The 26,142-nt window shown below is 38.1% G+C and overlaps 2 protein-coding genes across 5 annotated transcripts in view; one reads left to right on the top strand and one right to left on the bottom strand.

The window, feature by feature from the left end:
• Window positions 1–51: 51 nt before the first annotated feature.
• On the top strand, window positions 52–2,869 carry LOC108605653 (DNA ligase 4). The gene is made up of 4 exons (XM_017995439.1): window positions 52–403; window positions 454–1,508; window positions 1,570–2,019; window positions 2,079–2,869. The coding sequence occupies exons 1-4, from the start codon at window positions 97–99 to the stop codon at window positions 2,700–2,702; spliced, it is 2,436 nt and encodes an 811-aa protein (XP_017850928.1). The 5' UTR covers window positions 52–96; the 3' UTR covers window positions 2,703–2,869.
• A 1,545-nt stretch (window positions 2,870–4,414) lies between these two features.
• Window positions 4,415–26,142, bottom strand: part of LOC108606532 — a 35,849-nt gene continuing 14,121 nt past the window's right edge. The window contains exons 1-10 of one of the 4 annotated variants that reach the window (XM_017996706.2): window positions 22,135–22,432; window positions 18,096–18,220; window positions 17,589–17,998; window positions 14,002–14,619; window positions 12,782–13,202; window positions 12,564–12,720; window positions 11,587–11,834; window positions 11,341–11,524; window positions 4,836–6,749; window positions 4,415–4,775 (exon numbers count right to left, since the gene is read on the bottom strand). In XM_017996706.2, coding sequence (XP_017852195.1) covers window positions 4,771–4,775; window positions 4,836–6,749; window positions 11,341–11,524; window positions 11,587–11,834; window positions 12,564–12,720; window positions 12,782–13,202; window positions 14,002–14,619; window positions 17,589–17,998; window positions 18,096–18,220; window positions 22,135–22,402 — 4,350 coding nt within the window. In that variant the 5' untranslated portion in view covers window positions 22,403–22,432 and the 3' untranslated portion in view covers window positions 4,415–4,770. Of the gene's footprint in view, window positions 4,776–4,835; window positions 6,750–11,340; window positions 11,525–11,586; window positions 11,835–12,563; window positions 12,721–12,781; window positions 13,203–14,001; window positions 14,620–17,588; window positions 17,999–18,095; window positions 18,221–22,134; window positions 22,433–26,142 lie in introns of those variants that run through there. The other 3 variants (XM_017996707.2, XM_017996709.2, XM_017996710.2) reach the window with 3 other exon arrangements.

Raw genomic sequence — 26,142 nt, 5'->3', positions numbered from 1 at the left:
AGTGCTGTAAAGCTGAGTAAAAACGACAATTACAGTGTTGCACAAATTTAGAGGGTATGACTGACGAAATAAACAAAACTTTAAGCAAAACAAAAAATGGATATAGCAAGTACAATTAAATTTCGCGATATATGCGAAATGATGGAGAAAGTTAAAGCGGCGCGTAATACACAGCGCAAGGAAATAGTGCTAAAGCGTTACTATGAATCCTTTTGCAAGCATCGCCTGGCGTTTCGCCAAAGCGCCGGCCTAACGGAAAATGATCCGGAGGAGGGCAACAGCAGCTTTTATGCCGTGCTGCGTTTGTTAATACCGGGCGCTGATACCGCTAGAGACAACTATGGACTACAAATAACAAATCTGGGCAGAATCTACACCAGCGTGCTGCAGCTGGCAGCAGATTGTAAGCTAAACTAACTGCATAAGCTTTAAACTCATTTTGATGTCTTACAGCTGATGATGCTATACGTCTGAAGCATCGCGCTTGGACAGCACAACGGGATTATGCAGATGTGGTGCATGCTGTGTTGTTGCCACGCTGCCACAATGCGGCAAGTAATCTGACCTTGCAACAGCTGCACGAAATGCTGGACACCATAGCCAATGAGGATAGTGAAGTTAAGAAACGTGAGCTTGTGCGCTTTACCGAGCTCGCCTCGGCCAAGGAACAAAAGTGGCTCATACGCATTTTGCTCAAGGCCATGTCCTTGGGCATAGGTGAGCAACGCATCTTTGCGCTGCTGCATCCTTTGGCCAAAGACATGTATCAACGCTGCACGGACTTGTCGCGCGTCTGCAAGCTGCTGGCAGACAATAAACTTTCGGTGGACAGCACATCAAATGAGAGTGTGAATCTGAATTCGTTTATAGAACCTTTTCAGCTGATACGTCCGATGTTGTGTGAACGTTTTCCTGGCAAAATCGAGGAGCTCATGCAGTCCGACGTGCTCTATGTGGAAACCAAAATGGATGGCGAGCGCTTTCAGCTGCACTATGCACGTGAGCGCTTCAAATATATATCACGCAATGGCGCTGATTATACAAGAAGCTTCGGAGCTAGCTTTGAGGCCGGCACATTGACGCCGCAGCTGCGTGGGCTGCTGCCCATGGGCATGGAGTCGATTATACTGGATGGCGAAATGATGGTGTGGGATACACAGCAGCTGCGCTACCGTGACAAAGGCGAGAATACGGATGTCAAGCATCTGAAGCCAGAGCGCAGCTGGCGTCCATGTTATGTTGTCTATGACTTGCTGTATCTGAATGGCCAGAGCTTGTTGGATATGACGTATGCGCAGCGTAGCTATAAGCTGCAGGAGCTGCTTAAGGAGCAGACGGGCGTGCTGCAAGTTATGAAGAGTCGTAAGATTGGATCAGTGCAGCAGTTCAATGAGGTGTTTCAACAAATGCTCGACTCCAATGCGGAGGGCATTGTGCTGAAGAAACAAAATTCTGTATACAGTCCAGGTGTGCGCATTGGCGGCGGCTGGTACAAGGATAAAGCAGATGTAGGTCGCAGCAGCAGTGAGATGGCTTTTCATTAATTAATTCTTGCTCTCTTCCATGCAGTATATTGAAGGCTTGATTACGGAATTCGATGTGCTCATCATTGGCGGCTTTTACAACCGCAAACGCACCTTCATTGAATCCTTTCTGCTGGGCGTGCTCAAGCCTGGCAGCGATGCCAATCGGGCCGAGGTCTTTAGCATTGGCTGTGTGGCCAATAATACGCGTCAACGCAGCGTGCTGCATCATGAGCTGGCGCCACATTGGCATGAGGCTAGCCGCGAGCCGCCGCCGCTTTGGTATCACTATAAGCCCAACGAAAAGGAAGGCTGTCCCGATGTCTGGATCAAGCCAAGCGATTCCATTATATTGCAGGTTAAAGCAGCGGATCTGGCGCCATATAGCGCGTTCTTTACGCCCAAGTCCTTGCACTTTCCGCGCACACAACTCATGCGCGACGATAAGGTGTGGGATGAGTGCATGACGCTGGCGGAATATACGCAGCTGTGTCAGGTGAATCTTGAATATCCAGCATACAAATAAATGCAATACTAACAGTTGCTTCGTTGCAGGGTCGAGCGGGCATTAAAAAGCTGAACAAGCGTGCCGTCCAAAGCGATGACTTCACCGTGGAGCGCAAGCGACTGAGGCCCAGTTTGGCGCAACGTGCTCGCCTTGGACTGGCAGCCTATGAGAAGCGCTTTGATGCGCAGACTGTCGGCAGCAGCTCGCAGCTGCTGGAGGGCTTCAGTGTTTGCATCTTGAGCGGCTCACGTGCGCATAGCAAGCAGCAGCTGCAGACGCTGGCCGCCGAGCATGGCGCGCAAATTGTGCAGAATCCTTTGCCCAATGATGCCAAATGCATTTGCATTGCCGGCGACATGGTTTTTCTGGTGGAGCGTTTAATGAAGCAGACGCCACGTTTGAATGATGTGCTGCGCATGGATTGGCTGCTGCGCATCTGTGAGCAGCAGCAGCTGGAGCTGCGTCCCAGAGATGTGCTGGCAGCTACGGAAGCGTTGCAGGCGCAGTTTAAACACAGCTTCGATGCGCTGGGCGATAGCTATACGGACACGTTTGCCAGTGTAGAGGAACTGCAGCTGGTGCTGCGGGATATAAGCGACGAGCAGTTGCAGTCGGCGCACTTTGAGCCAGCAGAGCTGCTGGACCTCAAGCAGCAGCTGAGTGGCGACTGACAGATGAGGTGGCCTCACTCAATGTAGTATTTGTTGATATCCGGCAGTTGGAGTTGCCTGCTTTGATCAGACTTTTGGACTCCATTTGGTTGCGTAGATCCCACGATGCTAGCTGTGCTCGTATCTCTGCAGTTTTGTTAAAGTTTAATAATAATGTATTAGAACAATAAAGCTTTTGTTTATATATATGTATATATATTTTTCAATGTTTATGTATATTTTTATTTGCACATCAATAAAGGACAAGCAATGAGTTTAATATTGTAAATTGTTGTTCTGTTTGCAGAAAGAGAGCGCGCATAGCTCTCTCTCTAGCTATCTCGCTCTTATTGAGTTGCAATTGAAATTTGTATTTAAAATAAGCAAGTTAATTTGTGCAAATTATTGAAAGTTAACATTTTGGAATAACCGAAACGATTAGAAACTAAACCATACAACAATTTGTTTAATTTAAATATATGTTTTGTAAATCTTTGCGGATAGTTGTAACAACTTAATAAAAATCATTGATTTGCAACTCATTTTGTAGCATTTTCAAAATTGTACTTGATATGCTTTGCATTTAGTGTTTTTGTTTTACATATTTTTAGGTTTAGGTACTTGAAAAATGTTGTTTCAGTTTCAGTTGCAGCAATAGGGACATCAAAAATACATTTATATTCAACTATTTATGTATAACAATTATATTCAGCGCAATTTATTTGCTTATGTGAGATATTTTTGGCCACAAAAAGCCACAAAAAAAAAAGAAAAACTCTTGTACATTTAAAAATTGTGTAAATATATGTTGTATATACTTTTTGTAAATAATTATGAGGATATATATATATTGTAGATATATATGCAATCTCTGAGATTGTTTTTTTGTCTAACACATTTAATCAATATTTAATAGTTTGTCTTGTTTATTGTAAGCCTTTTAAAAGTTTCTGGTCTTGAGTGTTTTTGTTGCTTGTGTATTTTTGTTTTGTGTGCGAAATTCGTCTTTTTCAAAATTCAATACAGTTTTTAATAAATATATTATTGTTATAAATATGGGTACAGCAAATTTCTGTGTGTGTGTGGGTTATACAAATGCAATATAGTTTAGTTTCAGTGAGAAAACTTTCGGTTGCTTTAGCTGCGCTTACTCTGCTGATCTTTCGTTCTTTCTTTCATAAATTATGCATTAGGTTCAAGCAGACATTTAAAACATATATAGACATATATAGTATACACATAGTAGAGAAGATAATATATTTTGTCATAATCGGTATTTAATTGTTAGATAAACTAAAACTAAAACTACACATAGCAACTACTAACAGTACGAATAATAATAATAAACATAATTTATAAGCATAATCAAACATAGTTATAATAATAGTTTAATAAATTTAAAAATAATAATAATTAGTTACATTTTGTTTCTTATTCTTTGCTTTTCCACATAATTTAACATTTAAAACTTTAACATGCAAAATTTATTTTATTCTTTTTTGAAAACAAAGTCTTTTGGAATTGTTTTTGTTCTTCTTTTTTAGCATACGCAAAAACAAAAAATAATATGTTGTTTAAATATTAAAAAAAAATATATATTTGCTTCATATATCAAATCAGACTTGCAACTTTCAGAAAGTTCGGCTTAGAACGCAACAAAAAAATAACGCAAAATAATAATTAAACACAAAAAAAATAAAATATATATATAATAATATTAATAATGATGCATTTCCATATTACATGTATAATATTCATTCTTGCTTTTTGCAAACTGCAATTCTGTAGTTAATTAATTAATTTTTAATGCGCCTGTTTTATTGTTTACTCCTTCGTGTACTCATATGGCAGTCGTTATCATTTTTGAGATAATTTGACTTTTCTGGTATTCAAAAATCAATTCAAGTTACACAAACACAAAAAAAAAAAAAATAAAATAAAATATGATATACAGCTAAGTCTTAATAAATACAAATAACCAATAAGGTGTGTGTGTGTGTTTGTTTATAACTAAGCTTAGGATTAGGCCTGTTTAGGTTCCCCATTTTGTTTAGTTAATCCAATTGTTTAATTAGTTTGTTTCATGCGTTCAAACTGTAATTAAAAGAAGTTTATTAATACATTTTCAATAGTGGGAAAGTCTTTCAAACTTACGCTGATCAAAGGTGCTGGGATTGATGTAGCTAATCAGATCCTGGTCGGACATGGTGGTCAGCTCCTGCGGTATGGGCGGCTGGACAGCGACCGCCGCTGCGGCAGCGACGGCACCGACAGCAGCGGGCAGAATGCTGGCAGCGCCGGCGTTGGTGGGCGCCGCTGCCTGCTGCGTCATGACGGCGCCGTTGGGTGTGACCGCAGCGGTGGCCACGGAGTTCTGCAGCGCGTTCTCGGTGGCGAGCGCAACAATGAGAGATTCTTGCGGTGTGGGCGGCACCACGGGCAAATGCACTGGAAAGCCAGCGACGGCGGCGGCGGCAGCAGCAGCAGCAGCGGCGGCTGCAGCATCGACAGCTGCCTCGGGAGTGGCAGCGCTGTGATTCAAGAGCAAGTTAACCAACGGATCACCAGCAGCGGTGGTGGTGTTGGCCACAGTGGTTTGCTGTGTGAGTTGCTGTTGTTGTTGCTGCTGCTGCTGCTGGTGCTGCTGCTGCTGTTGCTGCTGCTGCTGCTGGTGATGGTGATGATAGTGATGCTGCTCCTGCTCCTGTGTGGTAATAAAATCGGCAGCAGCTTTGATGATCATGTTGCTGACTGCGGTGGAGGTGGCAGTGGCTGCCACTTCGGGCTGCAGCGCTGCTGGCGTGCTGGGCACATCGACGCCGGCGGCTGCTGTCGGCTGTGGACGCATCATGATGTTGCTCAGCGCCAGAGCGGCGACTGCAGCGTCCTGCTGCGTGGGCTCCGGCTGCATGGCAATGTCATTCAGTATGGAGTTGGCCATGGTGACCTGGTGGGGCGCCAGGATGTTGGGCACCACCGCGGTGGCAGCGCCGTTCGCCGAGCAGAGTATGGTCGAGGGCGAGACGGCGGGATTCATGATGATGTCGGTGCTGAGGGCTGCGGTGGCCACCGGCGTGCTGGGCACCGTCGCCAGTTGCAGTCCAGCGCCCAATGCCGCTGCCGGCTCCGAGTTCAATATAATATCCTGCGTCAGTGGCGAACTATTGGGCGAGCTGTCGGCGCCGCTGCTGCTGAGCGAGCTGCTCGAGTTGCTGCTGCTGCTGAGCGACAGGCTGCGCTTCAGCTGCGTGCCCGCTGCCGCCGTGTGTGTGTGTGTATGCGTGTGCGTGTGTGTGTGCGTGTGGGTGAGCACGCCCACCTTCTGCTGCAGAATATCGGTGAGCGCATGATCGATCGCCGCCGAGGTGCTAAACAGCGCCGGCTCGCTGGTGCCGCTTACCGTATTCACCACTGAGGTGGATTTGGTGAGTTCGTCAATAAACTTGTGCACATTGGCCGCAGACTGTTGCTGCTGCTGCTGTTGTTGTTGCACCTGCTGCTGCACTTGCTGCAACTGTTGCTCCTGCTGCTGCTGCTGCACCACATGCTTGACAATCTCGTTCTTCACCGCCAGCTCCACAGCCACTGCCACTGCAGCCGGATCTATGTCCACCGCTGTGGCCGGCACTGGAAATCCAGGCAGACTATTCGACTGATCGTACATGATCGTGTCCAGGCTCGCCTTGCGCGCATAGTGCGCATGATATTGCTGCAGCGCCGTCGGACTGCAAGGATTAAGCGCCTCCGGCGAGTGCAGCGCATCCGCAGTCAGCGGACTGTGCGAGCTGCCCTCGTCCAGCAGCTCGCTCTTCAGCGCCGCCTCCAGCTGCTGATCCGTTATCATTGGCGTGCCGCCAGACAGCGAGGAGCGGCGCAGTCCCATTGGGATTTGTGTTGTTATCGGCGGCGGCATCATGCCCGAGTCCAGTTCATGCTTTGTCTCCACCACAACGCCCACGCCCACGCCGCCTGTTGTGGCTGCCACAACTGCGGCGCCATTGGCTGCGCCTGTTGCCCACCCAGAGCTGCCATTGGGCGCGCCCACGTTTGTGTCCATGAAGTTCACATCTACAAATACAAAAGTTTGCAATTTTAGTATACAGATAATGGCAGGCATGCATATTCATATGTGTGTGTGTGTGTGTGTGTGTGTGTGTCTATGTGTGTGTGAGTGTGTGGCTGTGTGTGTGTTTGTTGCTGCTTCAGCTCTGCTTGCTGAGCGAGCTCAGTTCTAAGGGTTTGGGTGGGGATTGGGGTTTGCTCAACTAAAAAATAAACTTTAGCATTAAATATTTAACAAATAAATCGGCAAGCCGAAGCTCTAAATGCGCTAACAAAATATTTTATTTTGGAAAACATATATTGAATTTAAATTTAAATGTAGAAAAGTTTTTATACTTAAGTTGCTTTTATTTTAAGCTCAAATTTATTTCAAAAAAAATATATATATTAAATTAAAATGTATCGAATTTAAAATATGTATATATTAAATATATTTAATTAGTTTCATTCATAATTTGTTTATATTTAATTCACAACGCAAATTAGTTTTAATATTATTCGCAGCTTTGTTTTTTTTTAAATGCTCTAAGTTTTGAAATTTATACTGGAACTCGAACATAAGTTCAAAAAAGTTCAGACAACAGCACTAGGTACTAAAGATAATTATAAATTGCAAGTGCATGAGGATAATGTTAGGAAAAAGGATTCAAGGGCAGCGGGGGCGGCTGTGGGCAAAACTGAATAAAGCGCTAAAAAAAGAGTAAAAATATTTAAAGGGCGCAACATAGAATAAAAGAGAGAGATAGTGAGACAGAGTGTAAGTGTATGTGTGTGTGTGTGTGTGTGTGTGTGTGTGTGTGAGAGATCAGCTGGCAGCGCATAATAGAGAGCAAATATTTCGTATGTACATAGGTATATGTATATCAATTAAGACTTACGGCATATATTAATATGTATACTATATATACTATACTGAATTTCAAAAATTGGAAAACATTGCTTGCTATTAGCGCTGCCAACTCTGTATAGCTAGCGAGGTCCAGGGGTAGGGGCTTTTGGTTGGTTTTTGGGGGGTGGAGGTGACTACAAACTAAAATATATAGACATATGTAGAGATGTTTATGTATATGTTGGGTTAACACTTAAGTCTACATATAGTGGCTAAAAACCTTAGAGCACTAAATGTTAAGCAACTAATTTAAATTATTATTTTAAATATTATTTTAGGCATTGCTTGGAAATTGCTTACAGCGCAGACTAACACAGAAAAGTAAAACAAACAAATTACCAACGATGAAAGCTAACAATGCTATTCGATCAGAGAAGATTCCAAATTCCAGAACAAAAACATAAAATAGTGAACGCAGCTCTCTCTCTCTCTCTCTCGCTCTCTTAGAACAACAGTCGCGCTCTCTCAGTTATCATACACAGCAAACTCTCTCTCTTTGTTCTGCACTTTAAAGCAATTTCCAGCGGCAACGCTTTTTTATAGCTAGTTTCTCGCTTGATTTTTAAAAGCTAAACTTAAAGCTAAAGCGTTTCTTAGCGCTCGTTTCTCTTAGGTTTAAACTTATGCAACTAATTATATATATTTTTTTGATTTATATAGCTCTATATATATATGTATTTTTTTTTATTATTGATATGTGGTTATGTTTTGTGTTTCTTTTTTCATGTCGGGTTAGTATGCGTATGCTAAAAATGAAGGACTAAAAAAATTATCTTAATAGAGTGTGAGTTTAGAAATAAATTCAAAAAAATATACGAAATACCATACACCCACACATAGAAACAGTTTTATCAAAATTTGGGCTTGGGAAATGTGATGCGCATATAAAATAGGTTGACTGTCATTTAAAAAAAAAAATGTAATAATATTTATTTCAAGTTTATTAAGAAATTGCATATTGAAAATCATCGAACTCTTTGAATGTTATATTTTTTTCGAGGCTGCATTCCATATAGAGAGTGTTCCAATAATATTTTGTGCTAAGGGTTTCAACCTATAGTCAACCTATAATATATGCTTCATGTAATGATAACATGTGAATTACAAATTTTGGGGGCGAATGGCAAAAAATTAACAGAAATTGCAAAACAAATTAATTTTAGTATGTTATAAATACTAAATGATTAGCTTTAAATTATGTTAATTGTATGTAGTGTATAGTTAATAAAAAAAAAAGGTATGTGTATGTGTGTTGTGTGTATGTGTATGTGTGTGTGTGTGGATAAAATGGTTGTCGGGGTGGCTGCTATATGATGGGGGGAATGTACGAGATGTCAATGGTACTTTCAAAAGATTATAAATATTTTGCATTAACTTGTTTGGTAATTTGTTTGTATTTGTTGTTTGTTTTTTTGTTTTTTATAACCAGTACCCTAAATGTTGCAGTGATCGTGGTGGCTCCTGGTTGAGTAGGGGGTAGATTGGTTGGTTGGTTGGTTGTGAGTTGGATGCGCTCGGTCCGCTCTCCTCGCTGTGGTGGGCTGTGCTTTATCCACGGACTCTGGTCACGTTCACGTTCATAGGCTCCAAAAGTAGTGTGAATTTTTTACTTATGTATGTGTGAGATATTGTTGTTGTGGGACTAGTTTCGACCCATGTATATAGAGTGTGTGCATAGCTTTTGGTTATCAAAATTCCATTTTAAGCTTTGGCTTTGGTAATTTCTTTTATCTTTGTTTTTTTTTTTTTAATGGGGAAAAATGTCATGACTAGATCTTTGATATAATTTGCATTTTATAGCACTCAAAATGTTTACATATTTGACTATATAGTTATTATTGAGCACCTAAATTGCTAAGAGAAGGAGGGGGAAGGAAGAATAAAGTAAAAATATATATATGTATATTTTTTTAGGTTGCTTTTTGTTTTTTTTTGTTTTAAGGTTGCATAAAAATTCCTGCCTTTTATTAGAAATGGCTGCCTTCTAATTTAAATGCTTCAGCATGATCTTGTTCTTCATCTTCTTCTTCTTTCAGCTGTTGCTGCTGCTTCTTCTTCTTCTGCTGCTGCTGCTGCTGCTGTCGCTGCTGCTTCTTCATTCAGAATTCAGAATTCTTGCTGCAGTCGCTTCGCTTCGTCTGGCTTCGGTCTGATCGTGTTGGGTTTTCTTTACTTTTTTTTTCTGAGGTGGAAATGTGATCAAGAAAACTCTGAAAAGCTGACACACTCACACAAACACACACACACGCATACATAGAAAACAACTCAAGCTAGAAGAAACTACTGGCGCAACAATATGTTAGAAGAAATCTCGCAAAACAACAACTAGGAAAGGATTTCTTCGTCTTCGTCTTCGTCTTCGACTTCGACTTCAAGTAAAGCTAACACACAATATCTCAATCACACCACAGAGTTGTCTCGATCAGTTTCCGCTCGTGTTGCCTTCGGTACAGTTGAGTTCGAGAGAGTTTCTTGAGTTGGTTGGGAGGCTAGCGCTTTAAGCTGAATGCGTCCGATGGAAACGCTGCATTTCTTTTAAGTATTAAGTACTAGGATTTGTTGCAAGGAAAGCTCTTGGGCAAAAGCTCTCCTTGTGCTGCATATAGATCAGATTATATATAGTTCTAGTTGGCCCCTACTTTCATTTTTATATATTATATATACTTAAATTATATTTTATTTATTATTTATAGTCTTGTTTTCTCTTGTTCGCGCTTAAATTATATATGAGTTGATATATTTAGTTATAGTTTTCATGCGTTATACAAAGTTATAGGCTAGCTCCATGGACAGGCAACAAAATTTAATGATTTATGATTTCAGTGAAGACCATGGAATGTGACAGAAACATTCACAAATGAATGAGTTTGGTTAGGGTTAATGCTGAAGTCTGCAAAGGATTTTGATTTTCATATGAACTAAGTTCAAATTAAATAATTAAAAAGAAAATAAATATTTTTGTTTAGAATTTTTGAAATCCTTTGATCCTAACACTTTAATGTTGGCTTGCCCAACTTTCTTTAGATTGTGCAGTCATTTATTTTTTTTAAATATTTTATTTTGTTGCTTGCGTTGTTGTTAACAATTAGCAAACTGCTGCGTCTGAGCAAAAAAATATATAAGCATATATTTGTTATTATTAACAATAGACGTGCTAATTGCGCTGCTTGCAAAAAATAAATAATAAATATAATGTGCGCTACAAGAAATCGGGAGAGTTCAAGTCCACACAATATTCCAAAACTGTGTCATTAAACTTTGTCATTATTAAGCCAGCCAGCGAATAAAGAAAGTGATTGTTTAAGTATAACGCATGAAGACTTAATGTTTATAGTTAAAACTTGATTGAAACGCTTGAACTATATATATATATGTTTTATATAATTAGTTTGTGCTACAAACATATTTATATACGTTTTAGTTTATGCATTAATACTAACTGTTTGCCTGCCTGTTGATTGGCCCTGCCTAATAATTTATGCATTGATTGTTATTTTAGCTTATGTATGATTATTATGAACGAAATGCAATCTATAAACATTGCTTGTGGTTGTTGTTGTTGTATTTGTTTTGTTTTGTTGTTTGTTTTTGGTTTATGGATTTGTTTGCCCTGCTTGCATTTTTGTTCGGGTCTGGCTAATAAGTCATAATTATTGCATAGCATTGAATTTATAGTGTAAGTAATTAAAATAGTTAACAAATAAATACCTTGGTTACGCATTGTGCTACTTAAGGTACTGGCCGCTGCCAGAGTCGTATAGCTACCCTTGGGCGTATAGGTGAAGGTGTGTGGCTCGCTCTTCTTGCCGCTGGAGATGATCGACACCTGGACGCTAACTGGCTTCAATAGATTCTGATGCAAGTACGGGGGCACAGTGCAAATCAAATGCGTCTAAATGGGAACATATTAGGGTTAGTTTAAGCCTCAATTAGTGACTGGGTGGGTGGACGCACCTGATGCAAATACTCCTTGTCGGGCAGCACGCTCTGCTCCCACAATGCGGCAGTGCCGCCGATCAGCTGCTGTCGCACCGCAATCTCAGTGGCCGGATCGTCGGCATTGACACTGTCGTAGGTCTCTTGGAACACCACATGGGTGTCCTTTAGAAAATTCTTGCCTATGATGAACAGCTCGAGGCCGCCATCGACGGGACAGGAGTTCAATGACTTCTTGCATATCTCGGGCACGCCAGGCGGTTGTGCTGCAAATGAAATTCAGTTTTATACACTTTGATATTTTTGTAAAAAATTTAGAAGGGTGTTTTAAAGTTGTGCAACAGCTAGAAGTAGGCGTGGCAGAGCCAACAAAGCATCCATATGCTTGTTCAGCTCAGCAAGACGCACTGATACAATATAGCCATGTCTGGTCTGTATGAGCGACTGTATGAGCGCGTATATCTCAGCAACTAGAAGAGCTAGAGCAACCAAATTTTGTATGTAGCTGCTCCTGTGCCCAGCACATGTTCCTTATATTTTATATTGTTTTATATGCTGCCCCCACTCCAGCAAATCTAAATAAAAGCTTACACCCACCATATTAGGCAATTAAAATGTATTTACAAATGAGCGACTGTTTGAGCGCGTATATCTCAGCAACTAGAAGAGCTAGAGCAAACCAAATTTAGTATATAGGCTGCTTGCTATATCCAGCACATCGAAACGCTTTTATTTTACTTTTGTTTAATTTCCTCCCCCACTCTCCCTGCAAATCGATAAAAACGCTTACACCCACCATATTAAGTAATTACAAAATCTTTGAAAAATCTGAAATAAATCACAAATACGCTTATACATGTTTTCAAGTGACGTCGAAAAGTTCAAAACGTTTCAAAACGGAAATATGCACATTTAAATTTTCAATATATACAGCGGATTGCGCAGTCCACTCGCTATAAATATATATGCGCTATATATATGTGATGAGTACTTACTACATATGATGGGATTGGAGCAGACTTGCAACGTTTCGCTGCTGCCATCGTCACGCGTCAGCTGCGTGCGGAAAACCATGCGGCAACGTGTGGACTTCTTTTTGTTCTTCTGCGCCAAGTGCTCCGGAAAGCGATGCTCGACATCCACATTGCGCTCCTGGCAAAGCAAAGCAAAGCAATTGTCATATATATAAATATTGGGTGTGATTGGAGCTCACCTTGAGTATGCCAACGCAGTCGCAGGTGATGGTCATGTCCGTTTCGGGCTTAAAGTCAATCTCGATGACCATGGTGCCGTCGACTTTCTTCTCGTTGCACTGCGTCGAGTTCTTGCCCGCGACCTTGCAGGCCTGATAGAACATGTGGGGCGCCACACGGCCAATGTCGGTGCCAATGAACACTTGCAGCACGGACGGCTTATCGTAGCCGGTTAGACGCACGATGGGGAAGCCATTGCCGCTGCGATCCTTGACGGCGCCGCGACTGCCCTCGGTCTGATAGCGCGCCCGATGCTGCTGCTCCGGCTGCGAGACAATCTCGAGCTGCACTTGGCCATCATTCGAGCTGGCGATGCTGTTCAGCGGCGTTGTCGGCTGCCGCTTGTTGGCCACACGCGTCGCTGTGCGCGTTCCAATGAATCTGCGCACATAAAACAAAAAAAAAAAACAAATCGTAGGCTTAGTAGTTGAACTTTGAACTTAACTAAAAATCAATTGATTTATACAGTTGCCATAATGATCAGTGCGTATGCATGTGTGTGTGTGTGTGTGTGTTATGATTTATGAATAAGAATTTAGCGCTACATATGCTGGAGCAACATGCAAGTGTACATGGAATCGAAATGATATATAGTATTATTATTAAAACAACACCAACACACACACACACACACACGCACACGCAAGCAAATAACTAATAAATTTTTAATTGTTTGCTTGTTTTTGTTATTTTATGTTGGATACAAAACTAAAAGTTGCATATTAAATAAATTTTTGCTGCTGTTTGTTTACATTTGCGCCAAAGTGTAAGCAACAATAACAAAAACACACACACACACACACACACACACATACATATATACACATATACATACAAAACAACAATAAGCCAAAATAAATGTTTGCAGCCAGAAATTTGCATTAAAATGCTTTAAAAAAATCTTTAAACAATAATTTTTGGTTTTAGCATGCAAAATATTATAAAAAATATATAATATAAAAAATCATTTTTTAAGCTATTTTTTGTTTACTAAATTTTGTTTATATTTTTTAAATAATTTTTTACATGCCAACGAAAATTGCTAGCCTAAGTATTTGAAAAATTTAGTTTTTGCATATAAAATATAATTTGTAGAATTTTGTTTATTCAATTTGCTTGTTGCTGTAGTTGTTGTTGTGGTATTTGCTGTATTTATTATTAATTTTTGTTGCCCGCTTACTTTAGATCAGCGCCGTCGCTGCTGCTGATTTTGTTGTTGCTGCTGCTGTTGCTGAGATTAGGCAAAGTCTTGACAGCAATAATGCGAGTTGCAGTTGCGACTTCAGTGCTGCTGCTGCTGCTGCTGCTGTTGTTGTTGTTGTTGTTGCTGCTGCTGCTGTTGTGGTTGCTGCTAGCGGTGGCAATTTTGCGTATAAACTCATCCTCACTGCAGGCATCGTCATTATCGAGCTCAACATGATTGCATTCAAGTTTTTTGCGTTTTATATGTTTGCCAGCAGTGCGGCCAGCGGCATGTTGCAGCTGCAAATGCAATCCAGGATAATGAAAGTTGGCTGATTGCTGCTGATAGTGTTGCTGCTGCTGCTGCTGTTGCTGCTGCTGTTGTTGCTGCTGCTGCTGTTGCAATGCAAAGTTTTGCAGCGTTGTCGCCGAACTATTGAAGATGCTGCCAAAGAGCTCCGTTGTGGTTGCTGCTGCTGCTGTTGGTGTTGCTGTTGTCTGATTGCTGTCGGTGCCGAAGCCTGTGTCCTCATCGTTGTTGGCGCTGCTTAGCTCCACTGCTGTCTCCACTTCAATGTCGTCCAAAAAGTTTGGCATTTTCTTGACATGTCGCGATCTGATATATACACACACACACACATACATATACACATGCGTATATGTGAAAATGTATTTTATGATTTTGTTGTAAATTCCAATAAATTGTTGTTTGTTTGTTTTAGTTTTTATTAAAGCATTTTTATAGTAGACACACACACACACACACACACACACATTTACATTTGCTCATATGTATTACAGCAAAATCAAATAAAAAGCAGAGCAAAAACTAAATATAAATGCGTATATAGCGTATATATAAACAACAATCAATAGAAGACAAGTAACAGGCTATAGAGCAAGAAATATAAAAAGTGAAAAGCAACTACAACTACATATAGACTATATCTGAACTATATGCAGCAGCAATCAATTGAAATAAAGCGCAAAGCATGAAAAATACAATTGGAATTCGTTCAGTTGCATTATTTTCAACATTAATTCAAATGATTTGCATGATTGTTCAAAATAATATGAATCATTATAATTACGATTTATATAAATGATTTGAGTTATTGCATAGAAGATTTGTATAGCATAAACATTGTTTGTATTGAATTATTATGCATGATTCGAATGACAAAAATTTTCAAATGAATCAATGCCAATGCTAACTTAACTTAATATTTGTTTCAATATGAAACCCAATAGCATATTAAACATAATTGCACACAATAAACTAAAGCATTCAATTACGAAATGAATCAGTGCGCATAGAACTTGAGACACTGTGCCTGGTGTCATAATGAACTGTGTTTGTATGCGAAATAAACATGTGCTTATTATTATTATGGCATTGCAAATTTCATAACATAACTTGATATTAAGCAACAGGTAGTCAACAACAACAACAAGTATAATATTATAAATAATAACAATAGCAGCCGCTTATTTTAGCTGGCTGAAATCCTAACCTAAGCCAAATGTGCTAAGGCGCTTATCAGCAAAAAAATTTGAGACAAGCCGGCAAAAGCGTAAGAGAGAGAGAGAGAGAGCGAGCGCATACATGTCGTATGCGTAATATTTGCTCTATAGACAAATATACTGCGTAGTTTTGGCAGCTTAAACAAAAAACCACAAAATGCAAATTTAATTAGCAGCAGCCAACAATTAATTAGGCTAGTGGCTCTACTAAGTTTGCAATACAACGTTTGGCAGTCATAAATTCTCATCAAATAATTAGCAAATAATTTGTATTTGCTTTTAATTGTTCATAAAAATCAGTTTTGCAGTGATTTTCTAATATATTGCCTGACTGACTGTTTGTTGTCGGTGGCATTTAGTTGATGTTGATAAGCGAATGACACTCGACTGCAACAACAACAACAACAACAACTCAACAACTAAAATTGCAGTTGCTGCTGCTGCTGCTGCACTGATAAGATACAAATGCGATTACAATGCGATTAAAAGCAGCTTGTAATTATTTTTTATGTAAAACTAACAGCAACAATTTATACGCGCGCACACACACACACACACACAGATAGAACAAAAACAACAACAAAATGCGCTGCACACTAGTTTACTAAACATATTCACCATGACCTACAATAGTCTAACGCAACAGAGCGAGCGAGATGGCAATAGAGTGCGAGGAGCGCAGGAGCTGCGTATTCGCATTAAAAGATAGAGAGAGAGAGAGAGAGAGGGCGACGATGGAGACGCAAGAAGAAACCTGTCTTATGTTAATTCCACGAAACTTTAAACTTTAAAAATCAAACAATTTAATTGCGTTGTAAATTTGCAATTTATTGCTTAAATATATTATTGAATTTGTTAGCGTTAGCTTTGGAATTTGAAATGAAATCTCAACAATAATATGTTTGAAAAGTGTGTAAATAATAAAATAAGTAATACATATTTCGCACTAAATAAAACCAAAATAATAATTAATTTAAAGAAAACTGTTATACTTTTAGCTGAGCTTAAATATATTATTGAATTTGTAAATTTAGCATCTGAGCTTAAATTATTGCAACCAAAAGATTAATTTAAAAAAAATAGTTTTTTGCATTTTAAAATCTTAATAAAAACTTGGCTTATAGTCTTGAATCTCTAAGCTTTGTTTTTCTACTGCAGCCAGTTGCTAATTAAAAACGCCCATTAAAATTATTGTTTAATATAAACAAGCTTTGTAGCTAAACTCAGCTTAATTAATCAAAGTTGCAAGCATTTAAAGCTTATAAAAAATATTTTGTTTATTTTAAGCGCACATTTAATATATTTAATGAAACTGCGCTTAGCTATAAGCAAATGCAAATGTTTAAAAATATGCAATTCGCTGCTGAAATTTGAACTCAACAGACATTACCAAAAAAAAAAAAAAAAATGAAAACAAAGAGAACAAAAAGCCAAGCTCACGCACACACAGAAACAGGCACAAAGAGACAAAGAGAGTGCATTTGCTTATCAGCAGAATTAAAGCAAAGCGCGAGCGAGCGAGAGAGAGGACAAGCATCTCACTTACGCACAGCTCGCTTGCAAATATATTTTCTTGGCGCTAGCGCGCATTATGCAGCACACGGCGACGACGACAACGACGAATGAGCGAGCAAAAGAGAGAGAGAGAGTGAGTGAGCTTAAGAGCGAGAGCGAGAGCGAGAGCGTGCGCGTTGTTCCTAACGTAAGCAAGTGTCGCGCACAACTAAAAACTTCAAATGTGCTTGACGGAGTTGGAAGTGCGCGTTGGGATTGGGATGTGAAGTAAGGTGATAGGCCTAACGGTGAATTTCCAATAACTAAACAGAGCAGAGGCGGCGGTACCAGGTACTTCGCCTTGTAATTCGATTTGGTAAATCAAATGGCAACTACGCAAGCCAAAGCGCGTCTCGTATTCATTTTTCTTTTGCAATGTAATGTGATGTATGCACATGTGTATGTGTCTGTGTGTGTGTGTGTGTGAGTGTGTTTGTATGCTTGTGTGTGTATGTGTATTAGTGAGTGCTTTAAAAACAAAAATACTAAGGGCAGCTGGACACTCACCTTGAAACGGGTATGGCGCGTATTAAATGCTGTTGCGGTGAATGTTGCTGCTGCTGCTGCTGCTGTTGATGAAGTTGCTGCTGCTGCTGTTGATGTTGCTGCTGTTGCTGCTGCTGCTGCTGCTGATGATGATGCTGCTGTAAAGTAGCCGCTGCAGCAGCCGCCGCAGCCGCAGCCACCGTATTGGTTAATGCGCTATTTACTACCAAATTTGCTGTACGCTGTAAATTGTTGTTGTTGCTGCTGCTGCTGCTGCCGCTGGCGCTATCGACAGCAGCAATTGTTGCTGCACTATTGCGCAACTCCATATGCTGATCAAAGCCCAGGCCACTGTCATTGGAATTATCACAGGGCGGCGGATGCGGTCGCTGTGGTATTCGCTTGCCCGCTACCAATTTGCCCGTCCCTGTCTGTTGATTAGAAAAGAAAGAGAGAGTGAAGAGAAGAGAGCGCATAAGAGAGCGTATGTGTGCGTGTGTATGTGTGTGTTTAGAGCTGAGCACTTACTCTCGCTATGGTGTGCAGCTTGCCGGGCAATCCTTTGCCTGGCTGTCTTTTAGATGGGATACGAAAGCCCTTGCGATGTATGCGAGGACTCATTGTGGAGTTTGTGGACATGGTCATGCGCATACCTGAAAAGGAATCAAGAAAAAATAATTATGATTAATATAAAATATATTTTGCAATTGCAGATCTAGTTTAGGCAAAATCAATAACGACATTTGCTGAAATTCTTTGCTAATTTTATGAACAGTATAATTTATTGCAAAATTTCAAATATTGCATAAAGAAATAATTCTGTAACAATTTTATTTATTATAAATATTTTCTTGAAATTTTTTTTTTTTTATTTTAAACAGTCCACGATAAAGAAATGACTACAAAATATATTTAAAGTAAAATATATTTTTTAAAAATTGGATAAGTTTATAGATTGAGATAGACATAGATAGATAAAACCAATCAGCTTAATTATTAATAGTTCAAAATTAATTAAAACAAATCGTTTAGTAATAAAATCAGAGGCCTCTGTATTGATAACATCAAAATTATATTTCAAATTATTTACTTTTTATTTATTTTTTAATTTAAATTATAAGTGAGCTTCATACCTAATTACAGCACGTGTTGATTAATTTCAATAAAAATGTAATAAATATTATTGGAATTTTACAAATGTAAAAAGCAATAATTGGAATTACAAATTTGCAATTTCAAATTTACACAAAAAAAAAACAAAAAATTTGTAATTCACAGTTAAGCAACTTTTGAACCAGTTTAGTACATAAATCTTGTCAGTTTGTATTAAATTTTTGCAAATATTCTGCCGACAGACAGACAGACAACGTAGATTATGAGCTCGAATAAGAAGAAGAAGAAGAAGAAGAAGCAGTAGCAGCAGAAATAAAGTATAATATGCAAATATTGTATGCCTATGTCATGAGCACAAGATATAACCAGTTGCAACTAGAACTTTGTGCAATGTCGTCTCGCTGGTCGTTGATAGAGTGCAAGAAATTAAGGCAAACTGCTCTTGAGCAGACTGGAACAAGACAATATATATACTATATATATATATATGCATATATATTTGTTTGGCAGGCAGACAAAGCAAACGAATTTTTCTGATTTTCTGCTCAGTTTTCTTTCTTGTTGCAACTGTTGCTGCTGCTGCGCCTGTGGCTGCTGTGGGGTGTTGCTGATAATGGATTCACTTATAACTGCAGCCTATGGTGCATTGAACCTTGCATAGTGCTCAGGTCCGCCAACTATATACTATAGCTACTACATATTAAACATATGCGTAGGCTTTAGCTCGCTATTGTTGCTGTTGTTGTTGTTGCAATTGTTGTTGCTTCATTGTTGCAGTTTAGAAATGCGCTCAATTGATGCTTAATTTGCATGTGTGTGTGTGTGTGTGTGTTTGCAGTTGTTGACGCATTGTCTTGCATTATCATTGCCTCAGTTACAGTTCATAGCAACGGCAGCAACTTTAACAACAATAAGAACAACAACAACAACAAGAACAGCAACAGCAACAACAATAAACCTAAAGTGTACAATAAGCAGACAACATCAATCACATCAATGCTGATAAGGCCAATGCGTCCAACCCGTCGCAACACAAAAATTTACCAAAGATCTCAACGTTCAGCTTTGCATTAATTTCTAATTTTTGCCTAATTACTTTCATCATTAGGCTTACATTTTGAATATTTTTTTTAACCTCAAACATTTTTGCTAGCTTTGGTTTAACTTTGACTAAATTTGCTTTATACGATTTTTTTCAGCTATCAAATTTAATATTTTAAATTTACTTTTTTAATATATATTAATATATTAATATTTTCTACCTTTGTATACGATTTATTATTTCTACTATATAAAAAGTCTAAAAAATTAACTTGGTTTTTTGTAGTTTAGAATATATAAAGCTGCCTTATTTATTTTTATATGCATTTAAATTTATTAAAAATTTTATATTTAAAATTTTCATTGCCTTTTTTTAAGCTTTTACATTTTAGCAAATTTTTGCTTCAGCTTCAAAACATGTTTTTATTTATTTTATTTTACTCAGTTTAGTCTCTATTTAGTTCAAGAGCAATCGTTTTTTTTAGTCGCAACTAATCAAATCACACTTCCTAATTTCGGCAATTGAATTTTCGTTTGGTTGCCAAGCGATTAGTTTACTACTGATCATGTTTAAAGAGTCTGAAGACTCAGATAGCGCATATCTAAATGCATTGATTGTTCTCAAGATAAGATACAAAGCAATTAGGCATTTGTTGTTGTTTTTTATGTTTTATGAGCTCGCCATTCAAAAAAACACAAATTTCTTTTCAAATTGTTTATTGGCCTGTTGTTGATATGAGCGAAAAATAAAAAAAAATCTACAAAAATCGATCGAATTATGACTCAAGCGGCAAAAATTTTCGTTAGACAAGTTCTGAAATTGGAACAAGAATATTGATTAAACTAATAAATATTAATATTTTAGTATTAAGCATGAGTTTGTTTGGGCTTTGTAAAAATATCAGCGTTTAGTTTTTAAAACTTGAGCAACTCTTAAATTGCACTAAAAAATTAAATATTTGGGCATGGGAGAGTCAAAATCAATTTCATACCAAACATTTGCAAGCAAAAAACAATAATTTTTGGGCTTGCGAACACGCCCACTGTATAGGTACAGTGGGTGCGGGGCATACAAATTTATATATTTATTACAATATTTTTTTTTATACCTGCACCTGACGCGTCGCGTCGTCAGTTTATCTAAGCGCCTGCGATAAGCAGCGGCAAAGAAAACGGAACAGATTATAAGAAAACAAAAGCAAAGTGCACGCCCTTTTTCACACATTTACCCCCCACCCCGCAGCACCGAGATAGTTATCTAAAGGCGATGCTGAGATAAGATTTTGCTCACTTGCCTTGCTGATCTTTTGCATTTTATGTAATTAATGCCTAAATTAGCAACGAACCAACGTTTTGTTTAATTCGATTTGCTTGTCCTTTTTACTATTACTATTTCGCCACTTCACAACATTGTTACTTGCATTAAGTTGCATTTGAAATGTTGCAGAAAAAGAATTTTCTGTTTGCCTTGGGGGGGGGGGGCTAACAACAACAAAATAGTTTCAATAACTTTTAATCTTATCGCCGCGCTAAGCAAACTTGGCAACAAAAAGTTTAAAACTAAAATAAATGTTATAATTAAAAATAGGAAATGCCGTTGCGGTTTAAATATTGTATTCATTTTTTAATTAAATTATTGAAAATGAAATTAAAGCAAAGCTAAAATTTAACTTCAATTTATACTAAAAGCGTAAAAAAATAAAAACAGCGCATAAAATAAAAACAGAAAATATTCAAAACAAATAATATGTTTTATTAAAAATTTTTAAAAACAAAATAACAACAAATTAGAGGCATTTTTAATTAGAATAAATTCAATATTCAAATTAAATTGCAACTGAGCCAACTCAAATATATTTTTTAAATTATAATAAAGCATAAAAGTTATTTATACGCATTTTTCAAAGCGTAAAAAAATAAAATCAAAGCATTATAAAAACAAATAATTTGTTTTATTATAAAAAAAAAAAAATACAGCAAATCCTCAAATTATTTTAAATAAAACTGCAAAACAAACTTTCAAGCTACTAAATTTTAAAAACTTAAAGCAATTATAGAAAACTCTACACATAACGCACACTAAAAAAAAACTATCGAGTGTTATATATAACACTTGCAGCTGATTTTATTTCATTTATTATTTTTTTCTCTGTTATTTTTGGTTTCAACTTTCGTTGCAAGTTGAACATTTACAATAAGTTCTTTGTTAACTTGTTGTTGTTAACTTTCTTTTGCATTCTTTATACCGTTTATTTTATATTTTTTTTCGGCGGCAACTTAAACACAAATGAAATACAGACACAGGTATTTAAATATTTAAATGCAACTTTCGTTTTGTTGGCCCTGCTTACATGTGCGTGTGTGTGTGTGTGTGTGTGAGACTTGTTAGTGCGTTTTTGTATTGGAGGCTTACCAAAATTGCTTTTGTAATGATGTTGATATGCATTTGTGTTTATATTGTTATTATTATTGTTGTTGCTGCTGTTGTTGTTGTTGTTATGATGGCCAAAGTGATGATTGTTGTTGCTGTTATTATTATTATTGTTGCTGTTGTTGTTGCCGCTATTGTTGATTTTACCGGCGCTGCCGCCGACTCCATGATGATGGTTCAGATTATGCATTTTCGATGGAATCCGATAACCGGACTCGTAATATTTATACTGATTGTAGGTGAAGCGCATTTTTGTAGAACGTGTTTTTTTTTTTTTTTTTTTGTTAAACAATTGTTTATTTCAACTAAAATTATGATTTTAGATTTTAATTTTAGGCATATAGCAAATGTTTTTTTGGTTGTTTGTAATTGGCACTGATTTTCTTTTGATTGATTAAAATAAATTATAGTTTAATTGCACTAATTAGTTGTTTAATGAATTATTAATTTGTACATTTTTGTTGCTGTTGTTGATTTTCATAATAAATACATTTCTCTTAAGTGTTTGTTGGTTTTTTAATTTTCAAACAGCTGCAAATCAAATAGAGTTAAACGATAAAAAAGAAAACGCGCGCGACTCACTAGCAAATACACTTTGAAAGCAGCGCTGAAATTTATGCGACGCTTTTCACTGGTTTCGGCTGCTCTGTCTGATCTTGAAGAATCATGTACATGCATGTCCGTCTGACATTCGCTTGATAAGATCGCATTCACTTTGATATAAGAAACAAGTTTCGGTTTTTTTTTTCTCTTTCTTAAAGCTACCTTGAGTTAGCTTCCTTATTAACAGTTATAAACTGGTTCACTTTTCAAGCCTTTTACTTATCCTTCAACGACAAGACAACAAAAAATTATAATAAATTAAGCAACTGCCAGCAAGGACTACAAATTGCAAGAAGAATTACACAAGTCGCTGAGACAAACAACAATCAAAAAACTGAATAAAATAATTAACTGAAGACACGTTGCCAACGAATGCGAAATTCCTAGTGCGTGCTAAAACGTCGGCGTTTCTATATAGTAACTGCCTGGCCTGGAACTGGCGCTAAAAACTTAAGAGGGAGCTCGCTCTCGCTCTCTTTCAGACTATCTCGCTCTTTGCTGCTGCTGCTCACGCCGTTTGTGTCTCATTGATAAGATAAAGCCGCGCGAGCGAGCACACAAAATATACAATAAAAGCCAATCGTTAGTTTTTCGCTTGTCATTACATATGTATGTACATATAAAAATTTATTTTGTTATTGTATACAAATGAAATGTTTGCCAGCCAGCCACGAGACGAAAAAAAATTGCTTTGGTATTGCAAGAACAAAAGATAAACTCGCCGATCGCTCTATAGCAAAAATATTATTAATACATATGTATGTATATGTTTGCATGTATTTGTTGGTGATAGGCAACGATAGCGCCGCCGCCGCCGCTGGCTCTTAGCTGATAAAAAAAAAAAAAAAAAAAACACGCATACTACTAATAATTATAATATTTATAGCACACGACACAAGCTTCGTTCGTTTACAACACAAAACACAGCACAGCGCAAACACACGAAAAAAAAATAAATTAAATAAGTAAAGTTAACTAGCCAACGCGCGCACATCACACTTCAAAAAAATGATTATGTTTATTTACTGTTTCAATTTTTGTTTATGTTGAATTGATTTTCAAGTGTCCGCGACTTGTTGCGAGCACCTACGCTGAGATCGATGAACTAAAAATCCCAAAGAACGAGCAGCCGCCTATGATGCCTGAGGCTGCTTCGCATGCTGCTGCTGCTGCTGCTGCTGCTGCTGTGAGAGCGACGATGTCTGGGTCGACGTTAGCGTCAAAGAGCGCGCGAGCCGACGACGACGCAACAAGTGCCAGGCGAGCGAGCATAAGCAATAATAACAACAAGTGTACGCGTGGCCATTCGTATGCTCGCTCATTCGTTCGTTCGTTCGGTCGTTCGTTCATTCGCTTGCGTTCGTGCTTTCGTTTGCTCTCGTGCGCGAGTCTGCTGACGACAACGGGTTTAATTGATTTCAATGTATGTGTGTGTGTGCATGAGCCTAAGCAAAAGAGTAAAGAGCGCGCGCGCGACTGCCCGTCGATCAACGCTGTGACTTTGATTGTAAGCGCAAATTAATAAAATATACAAAAAAAAAATAATAATACATGTACAGATTCTATACATTTGAAAAAAATTATATTAAAAGAAGTGATACAAAAGAGGCGCACGGTTAACGAGAGTGGGCGACACTGGGCCATTGAAAAATATCAATATGTGCGCATATGTATTGAGCACACACAAACACACACACACGCGACTTATTGACTGCTGTTGTTAATTAAGCGCAATCGCACTCTCTCGCTCTCTTGGAGTTCAACGCACATTCATTGAGCACACGCACAGTGCGCTTTGATTGCATTTAAATGGAGACAAGCAGCCGAATTCAACAGCGCGCTGTAATTCCCAAACAGTTTAAGCAAGGCTGCAGCATAAAAAGAAAATATATGCAGCTGTTTAAGGCTTGCAACTAACTGTCGATGCTTTCGATGCTATCGATAGCAAGCAAGCTGCTCTAAAGCGCTTAAGTGTATAATATAAGACTCTTTTAAAAATTATGCCAAGAATTTGAGCAGCTTATTACACTAATTCCCACTCCCCATCGCATCACTTTTATTTATGAGCTCTATGCATTTGCATTTGTATGCGTGTGCGCTCTATTGTGCTAAATTGGCTTGCAGCCCTGTTCAATGCTCGTCTCTGCTCTAAGAACTTTCGCTTGGCACAAGTCCCAGCAGCAAGTAGTAGTGCTTATAAAAAAAAAAGTGGATACGTTGGACGAAAAATTCTCACAAATGATAAATGCAAACAACAATAGAAATGTAGCGCGTAACTAAATAAATAGTTGTATGTCTGTATGTAAATTCAACAATAAGAGCAAGAACAGTAGCCAGCGCGACAAGCGCGCACGTCTAATCATTATCACAATCATCGTCGCCGTCGTCGTTGGCGTTGTCGTTGTCGGCGTCATCATCGCCGCTATTATCGTGATAATAGTTTTTTTTTTTCGGCTGTTGGGCATAAAGCAAACAAGTTGTTCAGAAGATTTCTAGCAAACTAACGTTACCCCGCTCTGTCTCTCTTCGGCGCTCACTCTTTGTCCAGCAGTGCGCATAATAAACGCCGAAGGTGAAATGAAAATGTAGCGCATACGCAGCGTTGTCGCTGATGACGCCCATTTTAAAATTTTTTTTTACTTAACTATCAGGCCACAAGTATGTTATGCGCTCTAACTGTTTTTTTTTTATATTTTTTGTTTGTGGCAAATTGTGCTCTGATTTTCTGCTTGTGGGTCTTTTAATTTGACGAGTGCCAATTGAATGTGAATACGAAAGCAATTCTTTTTATTAAAACAGGCATGTGAATTAAGTTGCAGACGCGCTTTAAACATTGATTGAGAGCAAAATAATTAAATAAATAAATCAAAACAAAACAATTTTAAATGTGTAGTTTGGATTCATATTAAATCAAACAAAAGTTTGTTTAAAATCAATTAAAATGATGTTACAAAAATGTTGTAAAATTTTTAATTTAATTTTCCATGCAACAAAAGCTTAAATATAAAATATTAAAAGCCTTTTACGCACTTTTTTTTTTGTATCAATACACAAAGAAAGCGTAAAACACCATTTAATTAAAAAAAAAAAAAAAGACATTTATTATTTTGTACATGATTTTTTAATTTCTTTTTAGTTGTCTTTTGGCTTTTGGCAGCTATAAGGCCATAATATGGAAAAATTCCAAAACAAATGAAACATCGTATAAATAATTATAGACGCCAATGTTCTTGGGGGTCAAGACGCTGTTGTTGTCGTTGTAGTTATTGTTAATATGGTTTGCTGGCTGTTTTTACAAAAGTACAATAAACCGTGTTAATAAGCACAGGTTTTAACCTTGAACTCAGCTTGAGTTTTGTGTTTTAATTTTTTTCGAGCTTCTTGTTG

Source organism: Drosophila busckii, chromosome X (genome assembly GCF_011750605.1).
Source record: "Drosophila busckii strain San Diego stock center, stock number 13000-0081.31 chromosome X, ASM1175060v1, whole genome shotgun sequence".
In the NCBI taxonomy this organism is placed as follows: Eukaryota; Metazoa; Arthropoda; class Insecta; order Diptera; family Drosophilidae; genus Drosophila; species Drosophila busckii.
The sequence above is the reverse complement of the archived record's forward strand: the minus strand, read 5'-3'. Positions and strand labels throughout refer to the sequence as shown.

What these genes read in the sequence shown, in the direction of transcription:
- LOC108605653 (XM_017995439.1), top strand. Translation starts at nt 97, where the DNA reads ATGGATATAGCAAGTACAATTAAATTTCGCGATATATGCGAAATGATG. An exon ending in GGTACAAGGATAAAGCAGAT is followed by an intron (nt 1,509 to 1,569) that starts GTAGGTCGCAGC and finishes TCTTCCATGCAG; the next exon opens with TATATTGAAGGCTTGATTAC. An exon ending in AATATACGCAGCTGTGTCAG is followed by an intron (nt 2,020 to 2,078) that starts GTGAATCTTGAA and finishes GCTTCGTTGCAG; the next exon opens with GGTCGAGCGGGCATTAAAAA.